Source organism: Halictus rubicundus, chromosome 7, assembly GCF_050948215.1.
Source record: "Halictus rubicundus isolate RS-2024b chromosome 7, iyHalRubi1_principal, whole genome shotgun sequence".
NCBI classification, from domain to species: domain Eukaryota; kingdom Metazoa; phylum Arthropoda; class Insecta; order Hymenoptera; family Halictidae; genus Halictus; species Halictus rubicundus.
In genome coordinates, this window is record NC_135155.1 from 2,777,071 (window position 1) to 2,797,949 (window position 20,879).

The 20,879-nt window shown below is 35.7% G+C and overlaps 1 protein-coding gene across 21 annotated transcripts in view; it reads left to right on the plus strand.

The window, feature by feature from the left end:
* Positions 1-20,879, plus strand: part of Glut1 (Glucose transporter 1) — a 119,414-nt gene that overhangs the window by 90,697 nt on the left and 7,838 nt on the right. For 11 of the 21 annotated variants that reach the window (XR_013082519.1, XR_013082520.1, XM_076790454.1 and 8 more), the window contains 4 exons: positions 1-225; positions 3,758-3,897; positions 8,861-8,890; positions 15,645-15,742. Coding sequence is in view for 19 of the 21 variants with exons in the window: in XM_076790454.1 (XP_076646569.1) it covers positions 1-225; positions 3,758-3,897; positions 8,861-8,890; positions 15,645-15,742 (493 nt within the window). In the remaining 2 variants the exon portion in view is untranslated. The other 10 variants (XM_076790446.1, XM_076790450.1, XM_076790442.1 and 7 more) reach the window with 10 other exon arrangements.

Here is a 20,879-nt window from a genome sequence, read left to right on the forward strand (position 1 = left end):
GAGTTTTTCGGTTATGTGCAGGAAATGATTGACTGGATGTCTTATCTGTCGGTCGTATCGACGCTCAGTTTCGTGGTGTTCTTCGCTGTCGGACCCGGCTCCATTCCTTGGATGATCACGGCCGAACTGTTCTCGCAGGGTCCAAGACCCGCCGCCATGTCTATCGCGGTTCTTGTCAATTGGATGGCTAATTTTTTGGTTGGCATTGGTTTCCCGAGTATGAAGGTAAAGTGGTTCTTATCCTAACATATGTAATTCCTCTCTGGTAAACGATCGGTTATTACAGTAATATATCGATATACAGAGTGATTCAGCTAAGTGTAAACTACTACGTAAAGCAGTAATGGGCACGGTAGGGGCCCCTCGCACGCCTGCTTCCCCCACCAAACTCTCTTTCATGCAGCGCGCACCTCCGTCGCGTTCGCTGGTGTCTCGCGTCTTCGTTGCCCTACGGTAACGGCACTTGCTGGAAGGGTACAGTGGGCCCTATGGCTGAGACGGTCTTGTCTCAATTAAGACAAAAATACACATCCCTGGTGTAGAGAGTATAGCCGGATAAGATGGTTAAAAGTTTAATGGGGCTCCCAAAAAAGGAGGCGCCCTTGGTGATCTCGAGGCGGGGGACCGGGGGTTCCCTTATACTCGGTCACCAGTGGCGTCCCCGAAGGCCGTCGGGCTCTTGGGCAGGGTCCCGGATATCCATCGGGCGACCTAACAGTGGCGAGGCACCGTGTCTTCAGGAGGGGGCCGCGCACCTCTCCAGGCAGGTATGCAGAGGCGGGGGCACACTGGATAGAAGATGCGCGCTCCACGAAAGAGACGTTGGTGGGGGAAGCAGGCAGCTCAGGGGCCCCTACCGTGTCCACCACTGAGTTAGTGGGTATAGTCGGTATTGCACACCCCTACCGAGGAGTCCCACATAACCCGGTCCTCCTCCTCCCCCACCCCCCTCGAGGGGGAGGGGTCGGGTGTACGTAATAAGATTACCTACTCGAACAAAAAAAAAAGGGCTCCGAAAGAAAAGCTTTGTGCAGCATTCGGTCGACACAGACCGAAACTGTTCGGAGTTATCCTCATACATTGAAATATACACAAATAAAATGTTTTATATTGCATTTTTAAGCTTGTACATTATGTTTCCGAATGTAAACATGTTTAATATTACATAATAAACCTACAGAAAGGTAAAGAGGCATCGAAAAAATTGATTTTGAAATTTTTTAACGACGATGCAATTTATAAAAAATTAAGGAACAAATTAAGAACAATATTCTCCAGAATATCTCATTGCTGAACTTTTATAAAAGTGGTATCTCCAAAACTTCAATACGAAATATTCATTTATTTCGAATTTTTGGAGATTTCCAATTTTTTTTAAACATATTCGCATAATCCGAAAAATCACATTAATAATCAGCATGAGATACAACCAACGCAATAATAGAAACGTGGTATTCTGAAAATTTCAAGATATAGTCGGCAATTTTATGCTTCCGGATATTTTTAAAAATCAATTTTGCAACCAAAAATTTGAAAATAATTCACTGTCATGTGTGCTATTAGGCAGAATGTTTATGAATTTTCTCGTAATTTTTTGTTGAGGAGAACAGAAAAAGAAGAGCATAAGGATTTTCTTTAGGAGTCCTATCGTATAGTGTGGCCAAAAATCAATTTGGTTTTGGAGCAGTTTTGACCATCTTATCCGTCTATACCCTTTGTAAACTATTTGGTATATGAAAAATTGGTTGAAACGAAAGTTAGTTTCAAGAGTAGCATACAATGTAATAACTATTTCTTTTCTATTTTATCGTTTCATCGAGATATAAAAGTCACCTTGAGTTTCTTTTTATCGTAAAGGGCAAATTTTAATCTCGTGGTCGAAGAGAAAATTGAATAAAAAACTATTAGAGTATATGGAACGAAAAACTAATAATTACTGAGATATTCTCTATACAAGTTTTTTAATGTGAATGATGCTCAAAATGCTCTCCATTAAAGTTGCGTAGTCGATCGATAAGTACAATTGGAGTGCAATTCCAACTTTGGAGTGTTTTTTGAGTTATAACATTACATGCTCTAACGATACGCTTCTTCATATCTGCTGACATCATTGGTATCTCGTGATAAAAAGCTAATAGTTATTGAGATACGAATCTTCAATGAATTAGAAGAAACTCTCGAATTTAAAATCCATACAACAAATGATGACCGCGGATCATTCTGCGATGTTTGGTGTAGAATAGATTTTTCTATACAATTCACTACAAGATTAAAATTAACCTTTTACAATAAAAAAATTCAAGGTGACCTTTATATCTCGATAAAATAGCAGAATAGGCAAAATCTAATTATTACTTTGTACGCTACTCCTGAAACCGTACAACTTCCGTTTCAACCATTTTTTCATATGCCAAATAGTTTGCATGTAATCTAGGTGACACATTTAACTGAAATACTATGTACACAGGGCGTTGGTGCTGAAATTATGAAAAGAACGAATAACATTTTCTTTTCGTTTGACGCCTTGTTTTCGAGAAAAGCGAGTTTGAAAATCCGTCGCATTCGCCTGCTCTAGTTAGGTCGTCACAATTTATTACCGATTTTAGAATGCAAGTTTTATAAAATGTTTTAATCGAGAAATACTATTATAATCTGCAGGTTTCTTATACAGGGTGTCCAAAAACGTTGTACTTCCTTGAAAAGGAAAGTTCCTGGGATCATTTGAAGTAACTTTTTTCTTTCCGATAATGTTCTCCACGGCTTTGTTAAGAAGTTATTAACGAAGAACACGGACCAATCAGAGAGTGCCAATGCTAACGTCGCGCTCTGATTGATCCATGTTTTTCGTTCATAACTCCTAAACAAAGCCGCGGAGAACATTTTCGCGAAGAAAAAGGTTACATCAAATGACACCAATAACCTCCCTTTTCAATGAATATAGTTTATTTCGATATCAGTCGATGTGATTGTCGCGTATTCTCTTTATACGAGTGAGAAAATGAACATTATGTGATGTTTAGTAAAAATGTAGTGGTAAATGAACGTACTGTTACAGTCGATGATAGAAAAAGCTCAAAACCTTGGTGACAATCTAATAAATGAGGAAGGTGAACTGATGATTTTTTTACAGAATATGATGAGTACAATGATGCTTATCAATAAGCAATGATGATTATTAATAAACTTTATTTAGAGGAAATTATGTTTGTTTAAAGTTACTATTATGAATCGGAAATTTCATATGTAACGACCTAACATTTTCAGGAAGTATTCTGAAGCGTGTTTTCGCTGAATTTTTAAACTCGATTTTCTCAAGAACGAAAAAATTTTATTTCGTTTTTGCGATTTGTTTCTGCAAGTGGAGTCACCCGGTCCCGGTCGTTTGTACAGGGTGTACCAAAATTGTGTGTACAGACTGTCACAGCTGGATTCTATACCTTTGGATCGGTGGAGATATGTTTGAAAAATTACGTGCAAAATTGTCCTTGACCGGTTTTTTCAAGGTCAACATTTTTTATTGTTGCATCGTAATCTACTCGTCGAGAGGATAAAAAGTCTCGACGGAACTATTGGCCTCGAGTCAACCGTTCTCTCAAAAAACGACTTTAAAGTTTCGCAATTTCTGTACACCCTGTACAATTATTTCGGAAACACGATGTATAAAATCCGTAGTCTAGTAACAACGTAAGAATATGTAATTTCCATACGCGTCATCTCGATCGGATAACTGATTCTTCTCGATGCCGATGTGTTACAGACTAGCCTTGATAACTACACGTTCCTACCATTCAGTGCATTCCTAGCCATCTTCTGGATCTTCACGTACAGGAAGGTTCCCGAGACCAAGAATAAAACATTCGAAGAAATTCTAGCGTTATTCAGGCATGGTAACGACAGGTACGCAATCAATAAACCACTTAATACCATCCCTAATACGTATAGCAAGTCATTAGATAGATAATCTTCAGTTTCGAATCCTTTTTCTGTTCTGCTGATTTCGGTCGACCTTTATTGTATGTATCCGTATGTTATGTAACTCTAGCCGCAGACAGCTTGGTCGTTTTAGTTATGATTTTCCTTTGTTAATAGTACCGATATTATAAGTAAAAGACTTTGTATCTATCGTTTTGTAAAAAGTGCTTAATCATCGATCGGAATCAACTCGAGTAGGAACCGAATAATACACACTACCGCGGGGTATACTCCGCAAGGGGCCGCGAACCTCGAGAGATCTCGGTCGCCGAGAAATGTAGTATAATACAGGTCGGGTATATCGGTGTGAGACCACGAAACTACTAATTCAATAACAAAACTTCCTTATTATTAATTATTTTTTATGACACTTTCACCAATATATTTGTGGCACTTTTCTGATGAAAAAGATACCAAGTATCATATAATTGCGATGATATTTACTTGTTTAATGAGCAATGAAAGTTATTTCCCATTACAATTATGCAATACTAACGGAAAAGTAGTGTAAATATGATCCGAATTGTATGGTGTTTGGTATCATTTTAATCGGAAAAATTCCACAATACTTTCACAATATATTGGTGAATGTCTCGTAAAAAGATAATTAAGATTTGATTGAGAGGCCTGAGCTCACGCCAGACTTTCATCTTTCCCGAACACTTCGACTCTCCGCGTCTCTTTCTTTCCCATACGCTGCTGTCGTTCTTTGCATCTGAAACTTTCACCGTTCGTTACACATATGAATATTATCGGAATTATATCATATTTGGTATTATTTTCATTAGAAAAATGCCACGAATATTTTGGTGAAAATCCCATTTAAAAAAATGAAAAATAAAGAAGTTTTGTTAGTTTGTGAGTGACCGAGGCCACTCAAGCTTCGCTGTCCTTTTCTACGAGCGATACTGCATCAATGATTAGTAGGATTTCGTCGACAATTTACACTACTCGACGACCGAGGTCTCGGCGGCGGGCATCGTTGTCCTTTTCTAAAGAATACTGGAGAATAAACGACATCAAGACCCGTGTTGCTGACATATACCGCGAATTGACTGTAGTATGTTTCCTGCGCATTCGATGCGCGAAATAAGTACCATTATCTTATCCGTCCACGCATCCGGCCGTGTATATTATACATACATATACCAAGAAGAGCATCGAATGCGTTTAACCTGCGACTTCTGAGATTATTTTGGTCGCAGACAGGAAACGAAACTCGCAGTTGATTCCTGCGAACGAACGGACGGCTAGCAAGTGTACATCTTATACTCGTCGTTAGGCTACCGATCGATCCCTAGGGACATTTTCCGTACGCGGGATAGTTAATTGCGTACCATTTAACAGTAGCTAGTATGGATCGAGAGACACTCGTTCAGAACATTTACGAATACAGTAATTATATACTGCAAAGAATACCGAATCACGCATACAATATTGCATGGTAATTACGTACGCTATTGTCCACATTCAAGAACGAGACCCATAACGACCTTTGTGTCGCGAGCAATAATTATGAACAACAGTTCTGTGACTTTTATATTATATCGAGCATACCGTAGTGCAATCTTTAATTAATACTTTCTATGTATCTCGTAGATGAGGCGTGATCGCTGACTGTGTTTCTCTGTTAATTAAAATGTTATAAAAGACAGCTTTGAAAAAGGACACTGTATGTTGTTGCCTAACCGCGTGGCTATAAATACAAATTTAACTGTGATAATGTTCATTCGATTTCTCGAGAGCACTCTTGAGAGAAGTACAGAACTCCCTCGGTATCTGTCCTAATTTCTCTTCGGATGTTTGCTCCGCTTTTAGATTCTTTTATTTAGTGTACAAGGGAAATAAGCCCGTCTAATTAACGATAGAAAGAAGTATCTACTAATGAAAGCTTCAATTTTTATGCTTCCTTTTCATTATACTAGTACAATATTATATTATGTATAAACAAAATGGTGCAATTTCGTCGGGGTATATTTTAGCTATTTTACTATGTTCTTATTGTTTACTGCAGATCTTTGCCTCAGTTTTATGTAAATTTTTTAGCTACTATAGAGATCAATGACACCATTCCGTGACTATTTTTAACGCACTATTCGCTTCTTGCCTTCTTCTCCTTCGCTATTCTCTATTCTGGTGTTGGTAAAATTGAAGAGAATACATACTCTTTGCCGCAGATAAAAGATCTACCATTACATTTTTAGATTTTATGAAACAACTTGTTTACGTAGAAAATTTACATACCTGTTTATAAAGTTTCCTGGTGATATTAAAGCTGCGCTAAAAATGTATGCTGTATATCGTGGAACAGTCTCAAATGATTTAAAAAGATTTAAAATCATTTAAAAAACAACGGCACACCTTTTTTTCTTCTAATTCGAAAGTTCAAAGTTTAGAGAATGAACAACGATTGAATATCTTTTCCTTTTGTGAATTATAAAAATTCAAGTATTTATTAGTAGACGATCCTATGATCTTGTTTATACAAAGAACACTTCTTTGGTGCTCGAAATACAAGAGAAACAGTTGACATTCGGTGTTCGATCCGAGACGATTCGAAAAGGAGGAACAGAAATGCGAGCATCGCTGTGTCAGTCGACTGTACTGTATACAGTCTTTACTCGATATATGTCCCAAATATATAACTGATAAAAGTTCCGGAAGTATCCCCACTGCCGCGGGGTATACCCCGTGATGTAAACATAATACGGGCCGGGTATATCTGTGTGACACCAGGTGGCCACTACGAATCCAATAAAAATACTTCTTTATTTTTTTATGGGACTTTCACCAACATATTCGTGGCATTTTTCTAATGAAAATCATACCAAATATGATATAATTCCTATGATATTTACTTATATAATGAACGATTAAAGTTTTGAACTTGATCGATAAAGAAGTTTTGTTATTGGATTAGTAGTGGTCTCACACTGATACACCCGACCTGTATTCTGTTTACACTCCTCGAGCTTCGCCGTCCTTTTCAACGCTCGGCAGTGTATCAAAGAATAGTATCTTCTAGCCAGTCTATGTCCTTGGGTAGACCCGTGTGTGGACATATATCGAGAAAACGCTGTATTATATTCCATCTTTGTGGAAAGAATCGGCTGAAAAATCGGAAAATTTCGCTTCGCGTGTCACGGTTCGATCACGACGAACTGCGCAGGATTAATTTTATCGAATGCACGCTGTTCGGAACATTAATAGACATTTTCGAGATTCGTGCAAATAAGACACCGTCTTTTAGCTCGTAACGTAACGTAAAATAACGTAGAGAGGTGTTAACGCAGCAACCTTTTCAGATCGTATGTATATGTTCCCGTAAAATCGTTCACGCTGATTGTCGCATGGTTGTATAGTAAACAGTTATTGTTGATACCGTCGTAGCATACGCCGACCGTCCTCTTCGGCTTGTATGTCACACCGAACAAAGTCTTTCTTGTAACAAACGCAGAAGGTACAACACCGTTTCCGTAGATTCACATCGAGCAACGATTCAACATTCCATCGAGCGATCGTGATCTATGAACAGACTGCGGAGGCTTAATGCGAATTTTTACATACTCGAAGAATTTATCAAAAGCTTTTCTCCCTCGTCGGTACAGTAAAAATTAATCAAAGTAGTGTAGAGCTGGGTAAAATGATATTTTCAATAATAAATAGTAAATAATCCTACTTATTTTGAAGTATGCGTACAACTTCGAAAATAAAATATTTTATTTCATGCAATTAGTTTTTAAATTGGAATTTGAAAATAGTATTATATTTTATTTGAAAAATTTTTGATTTCATTTTTAAACATTTGATTTATTTTGCTTTGTTTCCCTTATTTTAAATATTTTTACCAAAATAATGGTTCCTATTTAGAATACTCACAAGTATAAATTATTTCCTATTGGCAAGATACATTGTATGTTTGTTATAATAGTTTATATTATTCAATGTTCGATTCGTCAGAATATTAAAACGAACTTTATCAGAAATACGTTTTATCACCATCATCTAAAATTTGCTTTCTAATGTCTTTTTTAATAACTCGACAATAGAAACTCTTAAATTTGATATCAAACAATGAATTGAAAAGGCAGCAGTACGTATAGGATAATTCCGATACATCAAGTAAGATTAAAGTATTTCATTTTATGTCCAATCATCAAAATAAACAATTTTATTTTGTGTTTTAGATTGTTAAAATGGAAATATTTTGTTTTGTGAATCAGATTCTTGAAACAAAAATATTTTATTATATGGTTTAGAAATTATGTTATTTTTGGAATTATATGTCCCGTTTAAAATATTATTTTTCAAGCCAAGTGAAATCTAAAATATCAAAAAGTATTTGAAATATCGGTTTCGCCAAATATTACCCACCTCTGAATAGATGGAAACTATAATCAATTCGACTAAATTTCGAGATTGAGCATTTCCCGAAGATTTTTGTACGCTATAAATACACAAGGCTCTGCAGTCTATTAATAGAATACGATTAAAAAGCGATAGATCGGAGCAATCTACGATCGCTTCTTTTACCTTCGCTTTATGATTTATTTTACATTTCCGCTTAAATACCTATATACGTATATACGTATTGTATTCATTTGTAAAACATGCTGAACGCTTGAACGCTTCATAATCCTTATTGTTACGTACTTCCTCAAGGCCAAGTGGATATTATTATATTTATTTGTTTAGCGTATTGTACATGTATTATTTCAATAAATCGTTATTTAATGGTTCTGGTAAATCCTTTTTTAGTTAACTTCCGTATACATATTTAACTAACTGAAACGAACGAAAACAAAACGAAACGAACAAATTGACAAATCTACATGTTCATCTGTCTGGTACATTATCGTAATTGTGCTTTCTGTGTTATTTGGAGCAGGAGCAGCTTGCGGGACAGCAGACTTTATGGGTGAGTCTTAACAATACGTACCCTCTGTATTACTGTGGTGGCTTTGTTACGATACTTATATCAACTTACAAGACTTATATATCTTTACTGCATGAGAATCGATTATTTGCCAAAGACACCACTAGTCGCCTTTAAACAAAGGATTATTTTTTAGCCAATTACTTCGGGTCTCTCTCTCTGAAACCACCGCGATCGCAATCGTTCGTTTATTTTCCTTTCTTTTCTCTTTTTTTGTTACTCGGGGTAATCTTTCACTGATTGAATTAGATGAGACGCGGATCGATTCGAGTATACTTAAAAAATAATCCTGTACCTGCCTATTTAACTAACTACCATACAACTTCTCGGTCTGACGCGCCTGGCATGTTGAAACATCTTTACCTACCTGTCACTTGCTCATTTGCGAGTCGCCGTTTCCATACGCTATCAGTCAGGCTAACCTAATCGTACGGGGAGAAAGAGAGCGAGAGGAAGCAAATGAAAGAGGGAGAGAGAGAGAGAGAGAGAGAGAGAGAGAGAAAGCGAGAGAGAAAGGGGGAGCAAAGGGAGGACGACGTTTCGTTCTCTATAGTTTGCATGAAAAGACTCGTTACGAGAAATTGTAATATTTCCTTTTGGTTTTTTGGTTCGTTTGCGGCGATACATTTCACAGTTTCTATAATAGTTTCCTCAGGGCTATTATGTTGATCGATACCAATGCCTTCTTGCGATCTCGTGTTAAAACGCGCCGGTGCACCAATGACCCGTTGGTAAGGTTCGCTACATAACAGCCCCGATTTTTATACTATACGACCTGACCTTTCTCCCGAACCCTGGAGCCTTGTATTTGACAGCATGCTCCTTTCTTTTTTAGTCTAACAGTTTATCCCCCCCCCCCCTCCCCCGATCAGTGTTCGACGAGAAATTGTCTCTCTCGAGTCTTGGATTTATTTTCATGTCGATATAGTTGGCACGAGTTATGTGGCGCTGTACTATGCGAATGCATGTTAGTGCTTACAATTTACTGTTTGGCGTACGAAACCTGTTTCTCAGTTGTATACAGAGTGGACAGATTACTTTGCTCGTTAGGCAAACGCAGCAAGAGCCCGTTTTCCATAATCTTCCATCATTGTTTGCGCATCAAGCTAAAAAAAGAAAAAAAAACAGAGATTTCTTGAATAGAACGAGAAAAAGTAAATTCTTCGAAAGGAAAACATCAACGGAGACGTGTTGGAACACTTTGTCCACAATTCTCGAATGTTGATCGGTGCCAGCTCTTGATAAACTCGCAAGCTACGCAATTTCGTTAACAATTTCGTTTTCCGTTTCTCCTGGTTTTCGTTCCGTTCCGTTTCGTTTGTATTATATCGATTCTGCTGAAACAAGGTTTTGCCGAAACATTCGATCGATCGTTATCAGCTTTTACATGAATGAATTGTCTGATCGATAGTTATGGTCCATTTGTTACTTATGATTTGGTGGAATTTTTCATTCGATTTGTTCGTTTGCGACGATCGTTGAACGCTAGTGTTGATGAACGATATAGAATTAGTATTGAAAGCTGTTTTATAATATTCTCATTACAATACAGAATGGAACTTAATTGTTCACAACCTACAACTGTGTATGTGTTCGAATCGACTTTTACGTGTTCGTTGAACATATTCGCGTGATCATTAATATATTACACCTGTTTGTATTTTTCAATCGCTTAGGCGGTCTGTGGTATGATTTTACAATTACAATGTGGTTCACACTGTTTTATTCATGATCGCTCATCGACTCCATCTTCTTCACTCCAACTAACTTTTGGCTCGTGTGTAAAACGTGATAAGATGAAAATGTCAATGTTTTTCTGTAGGTAATTAAGATAAAAATATAGTGTCTTTTGTTCTCAAGGAAATGCATTTAAAAACGCTCATGGACGATTTTGCTTGCAATTTGTACCAAAACACCTTCGTTTCAACTTGCCTTTATACAGTAAAATTTACCTGTCATGTCCGACCATAAGATGTAACAGATAGTAATGTCAGAATTATGTTCGTTTCTACAAACACACAGAACGTTTATTATAATAAATAGATATTACAATTATATCTTTTATATTTGCGCTATTATGATAGAATCATGCTATTAGAGTGGCTTCAAAAAGTACAGTGTTTTCTCGATATTTGTCCACAACACGGGTCTACCCAGGGACATATATCTGTGACCTCGATCGCCGAGGAGTGTAAACATAATACGAGTTGGGTGTATCGGGATGAGACCACTACTAATCCAATAACAAAACTTCAATATCTGTCAATATTTTTTTATAGGACTTTGTATCATATTTGGTGTCATTTTCATTAGAAAAATGCCACGAATATGTTGGTGAAAGTCCCATAAAAAAATATTGAAAAATAAAGAAGTTTTGTGATTGGATTAGTAGTGGTCTCCTGGTCTCACAACGACATATTCGATCCGTATTGTGTTTACAGTCCTCGACGACCGAGGCCACTGCGGCTTTAGGGCCCCTCACGGGGTGCAGCCGCGGCAGTGGGGATAATTCTAGGACTTTTATCGGCTAGATGTTTGGGTCATATATCGAGTAGAAACTGTATTATGAAGTTCCCGATTTTCGAAAAGTTCTTGATATTTAAAATGTTCTAAGTTCGTAAAAAAAAGTCGTATAGCAAAGCCTCGAAACCTCTACTTTCGCAGTCTATCATTCGTTTCATTCCAATTTTTTTTTTTGCATGATAGCGAGTGCCGAATTTGAAAACAACTTTTTGTCGAAAATACTGTTAATTGAAACGCCTCTAGAAACGTGCAACAATCTTTTTTGATGCGTAAATTCACTACGAATTTGAAGATTAAAGCTCTCTCTTTACAACTACACTCTAAAACTTGATGTACGATTTTTTTTTGTCGGTTTACTGAGCTTTGAACGAAATATATGCCGTTGTGTATATAAAATACATCACGAGTAGATTGCAGATTTTTATGCAAAATACATTTTCTAAATAGATCGTAAGCTGTAGACGTTAGATGAGAATGTATAATACTTCATCTGTCAATAACAATGTTTTCAGTTTTGTTTCTCGCTCATCAAGTTTTTCTATAATTACACAAAATCTACAGTCTGATCATGAAATACACGAATTTATTCTTCACCCCTGTTCCACGAAACAGCGAAAAAAGAAAAAAACGTACGAAAAAGCTTCAAATCTATGATAAATTCAGTTACGAAAAAATGTTTTAATGTTTTTAATCCTGGGACTCCTGTGAGTTTTAAATCTGTGCCTAGAGTCATTTCTGACCCACGCCGATATTTCGAAATGAAAAGCATCGTCTCATATCGGAATAAAATTGTACATATTGACGGTAGCTCGAGCTTATCCACACCGTTACGGGTCACGAATGACTTCGGCATAGCATACGAAGGGTTAAAGACGTTTCAAAAATGTCCTGAAAAATGAAGGATGTGTTAGAAAAGTGGAGGGTTCAAGCTTTAAAATTGAACAAAGGTTTATTGCTTTACGATCTTCTTTTATAAAATTATAACAGGTTAAATTCACTTTCGAGATACAGTGTTTACTCTGTATATGTCCCAAATGCCTAGCCGATAAAAGTCTCATAACTATCCCCGCTGCGCCGGGGTATACATACCTCGTGATGGGACACGAACCGAGGCCTTTAGAGCTTCGCTATCCTTTTATACGTTCGGCGTGGATCAAACAATAGTATCGCTTGGCCGATATGTGTCCCTGGCTAAAGCCGTGTTTTGGACATATATTGAGTAAGCACTGTATTGCCGTTTAAAGTTGTGATTACTGATTCATTGTACTAGTAATCTTTCCTTGCTGCATTATTTTTTTGAGCCTATCGTATTTGTTTTCATGACTTTTTTCTGGTAAAGACATACGTAAATCCTATATTATAAAGTTCAATTATTGCATAAACTTAATTGTTTGAAATTGTGTCGGCGTTTTTCCTTGCAGCCACAGAAATAACCGCAATTTTTCGGCGATCAGAAAAGAATACCAGTACCTTCTGAAGCCAGTATGTGTCCAGAATAACCTTGAGAACAGAATGTCTAATAAAAGAGTTTTACTGCTCGTTATTTTTATACAAAGTCGAACTGTTTTTATTATATCACGAATTATTATATATGCCACCCGGTACATATTACAACACATAAACATTTTTCGGAAAAGAAAACCCGCGAGCTACGTACAAGTGAAGTATGCTATTTAACGGAGAATCAGATTTATATGTTTTTTAAAATATTTATTAATTAGAATGAAAACTTCAATAAAGTTTCTTATTACTAGCTTGCGGAGTTTCATGCAAAATAAAAATGTTCTGCATCGTAGGGGCTAAATCAAAATTCGTTTCATTCGTTAATAGTATTTTTACATTGAAAACATCATAATAATATACTTAGATTTTCCTAATCTTTTATTGTTTTATATCTCATCCAGCGAATTTCTTTATAAATGTATAAAAATCCGCAATCTATTTATCACATAACAACGCGTTTCCTTCTCTGTCATCCAAGACACTTCACAAAGATCTTACATAAACGTATTAATATTGCTAAAGAACGTACTGTATATGCAATCCTTGTTTCTCGTAAATTTTCCATAATTATCAATTCGATCTATTAGCGAGATATCGTTGTATTGAAAAGGACAATAGGAATTTACCCTGAATTAATACAGTGTTTACACTATATATGTCCGTAATGCCTAGCCGATAAAAGTCCCAGAACTATCCCCACTGCCGTGGGATATACATACCCCGTGAGGGGCAATCAACCGAGGCCTCTAAAAGTTGTAGAAGTATAGTTAAAATTAAACCTTCGCTGTCCTTTTCTACGTTCAGCGTGAATCAAAGAATAGTATCTCCTGGCCGATATATGTCCCTGGCTAGACCCGTGTTTTGGACATATATCGGGTAAACACTATTTACACACGATTGATTTGTAAGATCGAATTCAAAAACACTGAGAAATTTAGTCTAATGTTTTCTTTGTCAATCATTTACACAAGAACAATAGACCCCACCCGTTTACATCACGAAATACGTTGTGGTTAGTCGACAGCCTAACTAATTTAGAGTTAGTTGTGTCCATTGTGTTAATAATTCCGAACGAGTGTCCTTCCAAGTTTGAAGAAAATACGTAGTTGAGAATTTTGAACAGATCTTTTTGTTATTCTCGGCGTAGGATGTTTATGTAAACGTTATCCTTAAAGTAAAAAGCTTATACTTTGTTCATACGACTTACGCAAATCTAAGATTTTTCTCTCTTGAATCAAACGAAAAAAAAACAAAATATCGATCTTGACAACAATTCGAGACTCGATGGGCATGTAACATTATTATATTGCAGGGAAGAGGAGCTCGCCACTAACTCTAGCAAGGAGACCGTCCTATCTGACGCCACCACTGCCAACCATACCCACGCTACTGACAAACCATAAACAAAAAAAAAACCATATAATAACTTGTGAACGATTTTAATATCAGTCCTAGTGTCGAATATTATTCGCTGAGAAAGAAACGAAAGAGATAAAGAGAGAAAATAATATGAAACTGTAACTCTAGATTTCTCGTATCCAGTCAATCTAATCGAAATATGTAATTGTTATCGACAACGATATAGCATTACACTAGTAGCGGAGAAACCGTTAATATGGATTATTGTAATCACTGATTACGCGTTTACGACTTTTTAGAACACTCGTTAACTAGTGTTATTGTATTAACCGACGAATATTTCGGCATCACCGATAAAGTTCCATATAATATATACATACGTATATCCGATCATGGATCTAATATATATATACGACGTATATATTAGATCTTGTACAATAAATCTGTTTGTTTATTTAATTATCGGTTTCAGTTCACTTCCACTTATTCGAACGACCTTGACGCGGAATTATGTTCGTTATTTCTTTTCTAATGTTTTTTTTATCTTATAGATAACCACAGCCCCGATTTTTATTCATCTTGCAGGAGGAAATTAGTCGACCAGAAATTATCGCGACTTTTCTTTTTCCGTTTCGATTTTCGAAGACAAGTCCGATGGACTCTCATTCAACGTTCTATTAGGCGAATATGGGGACAGGGAACATTCGAAGTTCAATATTTAGTATGTTGGACGATAAGTACATGTCTCAAGTCTACTACACAGGCCAGTGAACCACTGTAATCCTACACAAGGCTAGAAACTGTGAAATGAACAATCATTTCTTGAAAATGATTCACGTACAAGTACAAGTTAAAGTGGGATCGAGCAATGCTCAAAAAAACAAAAAAAAAATCCAACGAAACGAAGACTGCGATTAAGTGGAATACAAAAAAAAATAAAACGAAAAGATTACCCGAAAACAAAGCAAAAAAAGAATTAAATAAAACGGCAAAATTAAAGTTCGACTAATGGTTGCTTTACAAAAGTGTGTGTTATAATGTATCGTAAAACAAAGAAAACTTACCGTAATTTACCATTGTAACCGGTTACAACGTCACAAACCTTTTGAATTTTCAAATTCAAATCCAGGTCAATTAGGATAAGATAAATACAAAAAACCTCCGGATATGTAAAGTTACGTTGACGAGTCGTTGATATGCCGCGCGATACTGTTTTCTCATGGTTCGACGACGTCGGTGCATGTTGAATCGATGCCCTCGACGAAGATCTGGAATGTAATAAGAGAAGGAGAGATTCAATAGACATGTGTGAAGAAGCGGAAACTTGGACAAGTCGCGTGATGTTTTGCAGGAGCATGCTAAACTGTGTGAATGCATTAGAGGGACACATACCGCCAGCAGAGAGTGCAGCCCTGATGGTGGCCGAGGAGAAGCCACATCCTGATTCATGTAAGGCTTAAAAACCTCACCAAAATCGCCCACAGTCATCTACTACTATTATCATATCCGTCTCTATGTCGCAAACAATTCTTTCACCTCGCATTCGAACATACAATATCATTTTAGTACCTTCGTCGCGAGTTCTATCGAAAGCATCTACCAAAAATTATTTTCTAAAGGGTTGCCCCATCTTATTATCTAGAAATAACATTTACGTATGGAACGTTTTATGGAAAATCAAAGATTCAGTCAAAAACATTTCATAGAAACTGTATTATACAGGGTGTCCCAAAAATGTTGCACTTCCTCGAGAGGGGTGATTCCTGATGTCATTCGAAGTAACTTTTTCCTCTACGAAAATAGCCGCACTCTGATTGATCCGTGTTTTTCGTTAATACATAACACCTTAACAAAGCCGCGGAGAACATTTTCGCAGAGGAAAAAGTGACTTCAAATGACCCCAGGAATCACCTCTTTCAAGAAAGTACAACATTTTTGGGACACCCTGTATGTATCTTAAATGATAGACGTTACACTGTCTTTCTTAAACCGGACCTCTTCGCGGTGTTTATGCATCATTTTCATATAATTCATTCAATCCACTTGAACTTGGAAATACTTGGTTCGTTGGAAAGTCTCTTCGTATGTTTCAACACTAAACCTACTATCACCGCACAGTGGGCCAGAATCACAACAAGCTGGAAAAAATTCATGTCTCTGTTAATTATAAGCTATTCATTAGTAGACTGCGGATTTTATGCATTTATGAGAAAAATGTGTAGGTACAATTTAAAACAGTAAAAAGATTGAAAGAATTCGCAAATGTCACTATTATCAACATGTTAAAATTATCAATGACGAAAATAAATTTGTACTTCTGTAACCTGCAATTGATGCTTGAAAATTATAATTGGCATAAATACCCGCAGTCTATTCATTACAAACAGAACGGTTTTTGGGGTTTCGAGGTCGTAATGTCTAATTCTGAAACTGTTTTTACAAAACTACCCTTATAGGAGGCGTTTTAATCTAAGAAATTGAAACTTTGCTAGTCGATTTCGAATGTGATTTTAAGCAAATAATGTCTGATGGACGTACCCTCGTAAATAAATATTTAAAGAGTTAATGTTACTGAAAGTTATGATTTTTACCGATTTCGAGTCTGACACGCCAAAACAAATTTTAAACGAATAGAGACTTAAAGTTGCGAAACAACGTAACATGAACATTCAATTCTCTACTTATTACGGAACTACTTCCTAAAACAAAAAATTGCCTCACGGTTACAGTTACAAGTTGCTGCAGCTAAATTTTTAATTCATCTCAACCGTAGTGTTTCCTAAACGTAACAATGGAAAATTTTTGCATATCTAACCATATTAAAAAGTTACAAAATTCCTATCTTACTTTTGATGGAATTTTTGTATAATATAGAACTCGAAAAAAATATTTAACGCGTATTTTTGTTTATCTGCCGACATTCATGTTAAGGGGGTAAAAATAGCCCTCGAAGTTGGGTTCAAAAATATATTTTATCGAATACCTCCGAAACTGTTAGGTCTAGATGAAAATTTAAACATCCAATTTGTGCATCTTTGAATGGCGAATCTTTTAGTCTGAACTGATTAAAAAAATAATAAATTGTTTAAAAAATTAACTTTTTTATAAAACATTACAATTTTTTCATAAAAATTTGTATACATAGTCTACATACCTTGATAAAAAATATCTTATTAGGAGTCGCAACACTATACTACAGTCAACCTCAAGTTTTCTAACCTACTGACTGTGATTTATTTACCTCTCTCTTGAGGAGAGTGGACTCAGCGGTCCCCTAATATTGTTGGACACTGAAACGACACAACAAAAATTTTGTTGCTCATTCCACCTTTTCTATAGAAACGGCCCACTGTGCACCGATCAAATGGGTATTTAGATTTTTTATTTCACAATTATTGAAAGTAATGATGCAATTCCATGACAATTAATTCGATAGATTTGTTTATTTAAGCATATGATATAATAACAATTGCTCAAAATCTAAATAAGTTCGTTCTACTTATTTTTGTAAGACAACATATACCAGCGACTTTTAATGCTCAGTGGATTTAGTGTTAATGTTTACAGGTAAGTTCTGCTTCACTGGATTGAAATTAACGAAGTATATGTGTGTCGCCTATTCTATTCGAAAACATTCTGGCATCTTGCAATGTTTTTATTTGGTTTTAATATTTATTCTGGCGAAAGATACCATCGATAAACTAAACAGAATAACGCAAACTCTGTGACCAACGTAATGTACAGTCTCTATAATCTAAAAAAATGTCTCTAAGAAAATCTCACGCTTTAAAACTTTCGTATAAAAGTATAATGTACAAGAAAAGTTTTCAATATATTGCAAACATCCCATATACAGTGTTTAGTCGGTATATGTCCAAAACAAGAGCGCCAGCGGGAATAGTTCTGGGATTTTTAACGACTAGGCATTTGGGACATACATATATAGAGTAAACACAGTACTTCTTTACACAGGGTGGTACACCAGATACTACCATCTTGAGTTACGTCATTATTATTATTCGCAGCGAGAAATATTTGGATGGAGATTAAATTGTTTCAAGAGAAGCACATACTGGTGTTATTAGTTTTTTGTAGGTATATTTCAATTAAAATATCTCCTAAACTAATCATTTCTCAACATACATAGGTTAATACTCTTTTTATAGAGAATAAGAAGCTACATCGATTCGTGCATAAAAGAGTAAACGGTTCCATTAAATAAATTAAAGTTGACTTTCATAAGTCGTTGATGCGTCCACCCGCAAAAAAACTAATAACACCAGCATGTGCATCTCATGAAATCATTGAATCTGTATCCAAACATGTCTCGCTGCGGATAATAATAATGACGTAAATCACGGTGCTAGTATAAGAGTCGTTAAAAATTATTGATATTATGTATAATGTTGCGGAAAGGTCCACCTCAACAAGATACGGCTGTAGCACGGCCATTTTGTAGACTAAAAGATCAGCTCTATGAAATGAAGCCTGAATGAAAGGTTCTTGATTCAATAACTAATTCTACATTTTATTTTTAAGAGAAGATGATGCAACGCTTTGTTTAAGATCGTGTTAACGACCCGTGAACAAGAGAATTGTTTGTCAGTGGTCGCCTCTTACATCTACCGATCATTGTGCATGTCATAATGTCATCTATGTATGTTTGTAAATTTTGTTTATTTGTAGTCTCATTGTGATACATACTTTTTAAATTTATTTGCGACTATTATTTTTCTGCTTTCAGTATGATTCAAACGTGCAGAGGAATCAAACCGCTGATTCTGTGACAAAAAAAAACAAACAAAAATTACATTGCTGCTTCGCTACTACAAGACATACAAGTGGTCCTAGCAGAGAACAATAAATCACACTACCTATATTTTCGTGTTGACAATAGCAAATATTTAGGAGAGTGCAATTGAACATATATATACATATATCACAATTATCAAATGCCAAGGAGCCACTTGACCATGATACTGTATTGGTTTATGCAAAGCGTATTTCTGTAATTAAGACGTTAGACAGTTTAAAGTTTATTTATATATATATACATATTCCTGTAAATATGCGTTATTTCCGATTGTTCGTTTCTAGTCGTTCTTGTCTTTCATTGTTCTATGGTAAGGATTTTCGTAGAAATCACTTTTTATCTATCTGAAAAAACGCAATGGTACTTCTTCGATTGACTTTCGATCGAGTTGTATTGTCGTTTGATTTTTTTTCCATTTTCTAGGACGAAGTCGGAATTTGTAATGATATCATTAATGAAAAACGCATTGGTTATTGTCGAATTTGTTTTCCACTTTCGGTAACTGTTGGCATTTCATGCATCGGTCATAGCTTTATTGTGGCTTTCCACGACTCACAGTGCTTCAGCAAAACACTCACACTACACAGTCGAATAAACGTTGAACAATAGTTGAAGCATTTTTGTTTCCATATATGTAGAGCTTATATTTCTGATAATATCGCAACATACGTGGAAACCATACGACAGCGATTGTAAATAAAACAAACCAAATGAGACGTACTATCGCGAATAGAGATAGCGATACGATGACGTTATTATAGTTAATTTTTTCCGTTTTTACTATAATATAAGAAACTCTCAGTATTATAAGCTCTATGGTATATAATGTCTCTCTTCTATCATCTGTGTGCAGTATGATAATCTGTCATCCTGTTATTGTATCTAACTAGTCGATTCTAAGTATTTTTATAAACGAAATTGGTAGATATACATGATATTGTTTTCACTTCTATTCTAAGAATATACATATATATATATATATACAATACTATGTGCTATTAACACTGGCCTTTGTAGTAGTGTAAGTGGAGGTAGGCCATTATGGATTTCGCACTAACGCAAATATGGTCTCTAACAGATCAATTTGTAAGCGTAAAAAAGATGTAAACAAGAAAAATAACGAAGGTGTTATACGAGTATATCGAGATTCAACAAAGATTTCAAAACAAATTATATCACATTATTATTATTTTTTATATGAAAACTGTAAAACCGACTTCAATACTACCACAGTTAGAGCATGAATGATATAATGGGCATGTGCGCATGAATGTAATCTTATTTTACTTAGATTAAAAGAAAATCTAAATAGTACTGATCAATCTCTCGCATTTTTATTTCAAAATTTGGTTACCCTTAAGCTTAATTCCTTATGATATTGGACACGAGAAGATGCAATGTGGGACAGAAATTTCCCACTGATTATCATCAACCCATCAATTCATTTAAAATAAATGACATACACGCTTCCTAATATCAAAGCCTTCCACATTAATAATATCGTTTTTATGGACACGATGATATTATATTTAACAGGAACATTTCGTCTGTCTACCGAGCTCACTATTAATGTTTGTAAGCACTTCGCCTGCGTATGTAAATAATCATCAAGTTGAAGAATTATTATGATTATTATTATTATTATTTCTATGTTCTCAGGTGCTTATTTTTCAAATTTTTACAATTCAATGATCAGACCACAGGAAACACTAATCACGGACAATAAAATTAATTTTCTCCGATTCTCTAATAATAAATTATATCTGTGTTATG